The 8,132-nt window shown below is 37.0% G+C and overlaps 1 protein-coding gene across 1 annotated transcript; it reads right to left on the reverse strand.

Moving 5' to 3' along the window:
- Nucleotides 1-781: 781 nt before the first annotated feature.
- Nucleotides 782-3,907, reverse strand: LOC145675185 (uncharacterized). Its single transcript, XM_081745554.1, has 2 exons — nt 3,359-3,907; nt 782-2,167 (listed from the first exon to the last, which is right to left on the reverse strand). Exons 1-2 carry the CDS (start codon nt 3,905-3,907, stop codon nt 782-784), a joined length of 1,935 nt encoding a protein of 644 aa, XP_081601680.1.
- Between the last annotated feature and the right edge of the window lie 4,225 nt (nt 3,908-8,132).

Here is an 8,132-nt window from a genome sequence, read left to right on the forward strand (position 1 = left end):
TCATTTTCTTTACAGCGTTTCATACTATCGATAACAAATGAAATTTTTGATGATGTATGAAGGGGTGATATGTTTATGTACTTTATTTACAAATCACACATATCACATCCAAAGCTAATGAACTGTATGATTAAACCCATTTTACTGATTCACCCAGATATCATGAAGGAACGAGAAATAAGACTTGACGAATATTTTAGATGTTACTTGCTTCAATTCTTATTCCGAGGTACATGCGTTAATATAATAAACATGACATGCTTTGTTCGTATGTTAACATAATGATTGATATAATACTTAAAGGTTAGTACAATGAATTACTTATCTTAACTTGTTTCTGCAGTAATTGTTGCTTGCTTGCTGCTAAACCACATGGTTGCTTGCTAACCTGTCATACTTTGTCTTCGGTCACACATAAACTGAGTAGCACTCTAAAACACTGTTAAGAACATGTAAATCTTGTCTATGAATGAACATGAGTGCTTCTCTAAAAACTATGAAAAATATGCTTTTCTAAAACTATGAATGAATATGCTTGACTAGTTGTACTTCGCCGCACATTTTCGAATGTACAGACACACTTGAACAGCACACTGAAGGCACTGTTGCCAGCCAATGCAAACACAACTCACTAAAACTCACTAGAAAAATCACTAAAAGAATCACAAAGAATTCACTAAACCACTAAACTATATACAAAAAAAATGAAACTAATATGAATAAAAATGATGCACATATGCAAGCTTATCCATCCTCCCCCTCCTTGATTGGACACAATCAATTAATATTCTAGGGGTAAAGGAATTAGCTTAGCAACACTACGCCGAAAAATGCCACTTTTGCACTTCACAGTTGCCGCTCGCACTAAATTATCACTGACCGGATGAACTTCTTCAATCACACCTAACTTCCACACTTGAGGAGGAACATTGTCTTCTTTTAACAATATGACCATGCCCGGTTGTAGATTATGCTGAGCTGACTTCCATTTTCTTCTTTGTTGTAGCTGGTTGAGGTAATCCCTTGACCAACGTTTCCAAATATGCTGCTTCATTTGTTGAATCCGTTGCCATCTTCCTAGTCTGTTGATAGGCACGTCTAGTAGATCTGGTTCCAGAAGGCTGAGAAGTGTAGCTCCCATTAAAAAATGTCCTGGACTGAGATACATTGGATCTGTAGGATCGTTGGAAATGGCTGTCAATGGTCTTGAATTTAGAATGGCTTCAATTTGAATAAGTAACGTGTTCAACTCTTCGTATGTCAGACTTGCAGTTCCTGCTACACGCCGTAGGTGGTACTTCATGGATTTTATTGAACTTTCCCATGACCCCATGTGAGGAGATCTGGCAGGAATGAATTTCCATTCTAAACCTTCTTGAGCTGAGTATTCCAGGATGTCCTTTCGGTTAGTCTTAGATTCAAAAAATTGTTGCAATTCTCGATTGGCGCCAACAAAGTTTGAACCATTGTCGCTACTGATAGATAAGCATTTTCCTCGCCTAGCAATAAATCTCTTCAATGCTGCGATGAAGGCTTGAGAACTTAAGTCTGAAACTATTTCTATGTGAACTGCTCTAGTGGCTAAACAGATGAACAACGCTGCATAGACTTTCATTTGAATTTTGCTGCGAATCGTGGGCTTGACATAAAAGAATCCTGCATAGTCAACTCCCACGTGTACAAATGGTCTTGCTTCATTTACTCTCTCCTTGGGTAAGTGTCCCATTAACTGTGATGAACTTGTTGATCTCCACTTGAAACAAACCAAACAATTGTGTACTATTGCCTTGACCATCTTCTTAGCTCTTGGAATCCAATATCTTGTACGCAAAGATGCAATAAGAAGCTGTGGTCCTGCATGAAGCAACCTTTTATGTTCTTCTTTGACTATCAGATGGGTGAAATGATGACTTGCAGGTAGGATGAATTGGTGCTTGTTGTCGTACTCCAAGTTTGAATGTTCCAATCTTCCTCCTACTCTTAGCATTCCTTCCGTGTCCAGAAATGGAAAAAGATCCTTGATTGGGCTCTTTGTTGAAACTTCCATTTGTTGCTGCAAGTTCAATATTTCTTGATGATAGGTAGTATGTTGTACTATCTTGATACATCTGTGTAACGCTAAACGAAGTTCCGAAGCGTCAAGACTATCGGTTCTTCTTTCTGATTTCTTGGAAAGACAATTATGTTTGAATCGCAAACAATATGCTACTACTCTCAACATTTTGTTTAACGATGAATATCTTTTCATAAAGCTTGTTTCATGAACTTCCACCAAACTTATCATGACTTTCTTCTCTTCTGGAATATTAGCCGGCTCATTTTGTTCTTGACATGGCCATTCTGCTGTGTGAAGAAACTCTGGACCATGCCACCACTCTCGAGACTGAATAAGAGTGTTGGGATCCGCTCCTCGACTAACTATGTCTGCCGCATTTTCTTTACTGGGCACGTGGTGCCATTGATTAATTTTTGTGATTCTCTGAATTTGAGCCACCCTGTTGGATACAAATGTCTTCCAACGATTGGGAGGTGATTTGATCCATGACAAAACTATCGTCGAGTCTGTCCACAGGTGTATACCACTGACCTCTATGTTCAATATGGATAGTGTTTTGTCTATTAGCTTCGAAAGTAACAGTGCTCCACATAATTCCAATCTAGGCAAAGTTTGCTTCTTCAGTGGTGCAACCTTCGACTTTGAACAAAGTAAATTGACTTCAATGTTTCCTTGTTCGTCTGTAGCCCTGATGTACACTACTGCTCCAAAATTTTCTTCACTTGCATCGCAAAACCCATGTAATTGAATTTCCTTAACGTTCTCTGAAGACATTACGTTTCTTGTAATTTGTATCTTCGCCATCGCAGGTAACCAAGACATTAATTGATTCCACTCAACTTGTAGGACTGTGTCTAATGGGTCATTCCAATCCATCCCTGTCTTCCACAACTTCTGTAAGAAATTCTTGTATTTGATGACAATTGGAGCGATTAGACCTAATGGATCGAAGATAGATGACACTATGCTGACGACTTGTCTTTTTGTCATTGCAACATTACTTTCTACTGCAGTTCCGTGTTTACAAATTTTGTTCGAAATTATAAGTTTGTCTGTTAATGGAATCCATGCTATTCCTAAAGTCTTAACACCGTCTTGCTGACCAAGTATGATTGGCTGTTGTTTTTCCCTGAAGTCTTCAGGAACTCCTTGAAGTACTTCTTCTTTGTTAGAACTCCATTTACAAAGCTTGAAACCTGCTCTGCTTAAAATATTAATAAGATCCTTCTGTAGTTCTAAGGCCTTTGACACGTTTGGTACTGATTTTAACACATCATCAATGTAGAAATTGTGCTTTATTACTTCTGCTGCTTCTGGAAATTCCTTGGAATTTTCCTCCGCTATTTGCTTCAGACATCTTGTTGCCAAGAAGGATGCTGACGAAGTCCCGTACGTCACTGTTTGTAACTCATACGTCTGGATCGGTTCTTCTACTGAGTTTCTCCAAAGGATGCGTTGTAAACACTTGTCCTCATCATGAATTAATATTTGGCGGTACATTTTCTCTAAGTCTGCTGTAAATGCAACTGGATACAACCGAAACCTTAAAATAATGGAGTACAAGTCATCTTGAACAATTGGTCCAACTTGAAGAATGTCATTCAATGATTTGCCATTAGACGTTTTTGCACTTGCATCAAAAACCACTCTTAATTTAGTTGTTGTACTGTCCATCTTGAATACAGGATGATGTGGAAGATAACAACTGCTGCTGCTGTTCACGTCTTCTTCTGTAACCTTTCGCATGTGACCCAAACTTAAATACTCGTCCATGAAGGCGGCATATTGTTTATGAAACTCAGGATTTTGTAGCAATCTTCTTTCAAGCTGCTTAAATCTTTGTAGTGCCATGTTGTAAGACTCTCCTAAAGCTGCATTCTCTTCCTTCTTTGGTAATTTGACAATAAATCTTCCATCTCCATTTCTGGTTGTATTTTTTAAAAAATGCTTCTCACAATTTTCTTCTTCCGGCGTGTAAATCTTAGTCTGAAGATCTTCGAGTTCCCAGAATTTTCTCAATTGTGTATCCAAGTCTGTCTCCATCTGAGCAAAACATGAAATTACCGACTGGTTGGCTTCTTCGGGTATTGAAGGCATATTTCCGACGACAACGTATCCTAGCTTCGTTTCCTGCAAAACTGGATAATTTCCTTTTCTAGTCTTCTGGCCTGGCTCGAGGAGACTGTAGAATAACCCCGCACCTATAAGCATGTCTACTGACGACGAGCGATGAAAATTTGGATCGGCTAAGCAAATATCCTTTGGCAAGTTCCAATTAGTGTGATCAATATCCTTAGAAGGTATGCAACCTGTAATGTTTGGCAATACTAAACAATCGACCACTGCACTAAAATCACATGTTCTAGAATAAATATGAACTTCAACACTGTGCTGAGCTTCGGAGGTTACAGAACTGATACCTCTAATAGGAACACGATTTTTCGTTTTCTTGAGACCTAATCTATGAACTAAAGCTTCGCTTACAAAATTCGATTGAGACGCTGCATCTAATAACACTCTGCATTGTTGAAAACGACCTTTAGTGTCTGTTACGTTAACTAACGCTGTTGCTAATAAGACTTGCTGACCATAATTAATCTTAAATGAGCAATAAGAGTCCTGTGGTTGAACTTTAACCTGATTCTGCTCCTTAACTTTAGGTACGTTAGTAGTATTGTTATTTGTTTTGCTTGAACTGTCTTTGTTAGTAGCCTCCTGAGTAGTATCTTCATGCAACAGTGTATTATGCTTAAAATTACATTTCTTACAAGTACTTGATTTGCATGCCCTTACTTGATGTTTATTACCTAAGCAATTAAAACATAATTTATTTTGCTTCACGAGCTCCTTTCTTTGCTTAATGTTGGCACTCAGAAATTCTGGGCAACGAAAAACAGCATGCGTTTCTTTGCTACGGCAAATGTTACATGCATTTGGAAGCACAGTAACAAACGAACTCACTTGACTGTTATTCTTTCTTTTTGCTTTGGACTCTACACTTTTGTTGTCATAAGTACTTTCAGATTGAGTAGGACGAATGTTTTCTAACATTTGACAACGACCTTCTAAAAATGAAAATAATTCCGATAACGATGGAAAGGAGTCACTACTTTGCTCAGCTTCCCATTCCCTTTTGCTTGTCGAATCAAGTTTTTCTACTAAATGTTGTGTTAGGAGTACGTCATGCAAAGGTTTGTCCAAATTCAATGCTTCAAGGGCTTGAAAATTACTACGTGCAGTATTTACAAATTGTCTAATGTCTTTAGCATTTTCTTTCGTTACTGGCTTGATATTGAGCAACCCTCGTACATATGTCGAAGCTATCAACCGTTTGTTTTCGTAGCGTTCAACAAGAAGCTTCCATGCAATTTCGTAATTTACTTCTACCGTTGGCAGATTTGCTATTAATGTAAACGCTTCTCCCTTGAGTGATGTGCGCAAATATTGAAACTTACAAACTGTACTTAATGATTCGTTATTGTGAATAAGGGAAATGAAAATGTCCTTAAAGGGCGACCATTCCTCGTATTTACCGCAAAATGTGGGCAAGGAAATTTTAGGCAATTGTACTGAACTACTACTAGAATTTCCAGCTTTGTTATTTGCTGTCCCTGAATCCGTTTTTTGTTCAAAACTATCAATAAATTCTTGTAACTTAACCTTTGAATCATAATACAGTTCCTCGAATGTAATTCTGTGCGTTTCTTGTTCACCCGTCTCATCCAAGAGCTCTATTTCTGACTGTATCTCATCAAACTTAATAAAAACCCCTTCAAGTGCAACTAGCCTCGTTCTTGCTTCTTGTATGCTAGGTTTATTTTCATTCTGTAGTTTTTGAAGAAATGTCTGTATTCTTGTTGCCTGACCTTTGACCGAAGCACGTTTCTTAATTAATTGACCCAACTGCACTTCTGCCATTGTTTCAGTCTTTTTTTTTAACTACTCAAAGCGCTGACAATATTTGTTTTTTTTTTTTTTTTTTTTTTACTTCTGAGTGACCTACAAACGTGTAACCTTGAATTCAGCTGGGTTGAATGCACACACACCACTATACTGATATGAACAGCTCTGTCCTGCTTATGACAGCAGCACCCACACAAACACACACGAGAACAAAGAATGCAGTCACGTTTCTCGTTCTGATATCCGGCCCGGAGGACCAAAAAATGATGATGTATGAAGGGGTGATATGTTTATGTACTTTATTTACAAATCACACATATCACATCCAAAGCTAATGAACTGTATGATTAAACCCATTTTACTGATTCACCCAGATATCATGAAGGAACGAGAAATAAGACTTGACGAATATTTTAGATGTTACTTGCTTCAATTCTTATTCCGAGGTACATGCGTTAATATAATAAACATGACATGCTTTGTTCGTATGTTAACATAATGATTGATATAATACTTAAAGGTTAGTACAATGAATTACTTATCTTAACTTGTTTCTGCAGTAATTGTTGCTTGCTTGCTGCTAAACCACATGGTTGCTTGCTAACCTGTCATACTTTGTCTTCGGTCACACATAAACTGAGTAGCACTCTAAAACACTGTTAAGAACATGTAAATCTTGTCTATGAATGAACATGAGTGCTTCTCTAAAAACTATGAAAAATATGCTTTTCTAAAACTATGAATGAATATGCTTGACTAGTTGTACTTCGCCGCACATTTTCGAATGTACAGACACACTTGAACAGCACACTGAAGGCACTGTTGCCAGCCAATGCAAACACAACTCACTAAAACTCACTAGAAAAATCACTAAAAGAATCACAAAGAATTCACTAAACCACTAAACTATATACAAAAAAAATGAAACTAATATGAATAAAAATGATGCACATATGCAAGCTTATCCAATTTTAGTACATTAGAAACTATGTTTTTTTCCTTTTTTTTAATGTTCAAAATGGGTGACATTAATTTCCAGTAATAATTGTAAATTTTTGTTATTTTATTTTGTATGTGACTACACAAATAGCATTTTAATTCCGACTCTTTTATGGTAAAAATATTTTGTGAAATGTAACGAAAATTGAGAAGGAGCCTTCTTCGTGAATTTCTCGAAGCCTTCATTCTCATCATCATGATTAATCCAATTGGACAGAAAAGCATGATTATCTTAGCAAACTCGTCACCATAAAAGTGCCGAACACGTATTTCAGACTTTGACCGTTTCTGATTTTGAAAACTCTTGCTTAGAGTAAGTCATTACTCGGCACTTGTATATCACATAGTCATTAACAAATCATATATAATAACTTTTCAAGGTAATAAGTAAAACCCTGTTGTGACTCTCATTGAAACATTTGGGTTGCGAGCTGAGCCAACAAGAAAATTTTTAACAAATCTATTTGTTTACAAACTGACAACAATATTGATTTAATAGAGCGCCAATACGTTTTCAGGGTGAGGCGTCGTTTACTCATTTCCAACACTTTTCCTTTCTGCTTGCTCGTTCGGCGCTGTCTTGTTATCAGAGTCTGGGCAACCGCCCCGCTCGCCTCTCCCCTAGCTACGTCTCTGATGCTAGACCGTGTGTAACATGAAAATGAATTACAGCTATAGGGTTTATATATATATATATCTCCAGGATTGTGTCAGAAGAGAGCATACTGAACATTTATAATAGTTTACAACCGAACGTGGTGAGTTTTCTGACATTTTACATTTTTACATTTATTTTTATGTATACCTTCATTTATATAATGCTTGTTTATAAATGAAATCTCTGGTCTCCCCTAAAGTGAATGTGTTTAGCGCTGCGTCAAGAGAAAATGTTAACAGTCCCTTCGTTTCATGGAGGAAACGTTTACGGAATTGTCGTATGTTGAGTCGCTATCTCCTTAACTGGATGCAAACAGTAACACCTACCTCATGCAATTGGATTGAAATGTATACCATAGTTTGACAGAGAATAATTTTGAAAAACCCTATATAATCGGATGTAGAATAAAAATTTACCATGTTTTATTTTAAAAATTAACTTTCAGTCTAACTGTTGAGATATGAAATATAGCTAGTGAGGAATTGGTCTGAAGTGGTTTAGAAAGTGAACATACCC

The sequence above is a fragment of the Thermobia domestica genome, chromosome 18 (assembly GCF_964235325.1).
Source record: "Thermobia domestica chromosome 18, izTheDome1.hap1.1, whole genome shotgun sequence".
Taxonomy (NCBI): domain Eukaryota; kingdom Metazoa; phylum Arthropoda; class Insecta; order Zygentoma; family Lepismatidae; genus Thermobia; species Thermobia domestica.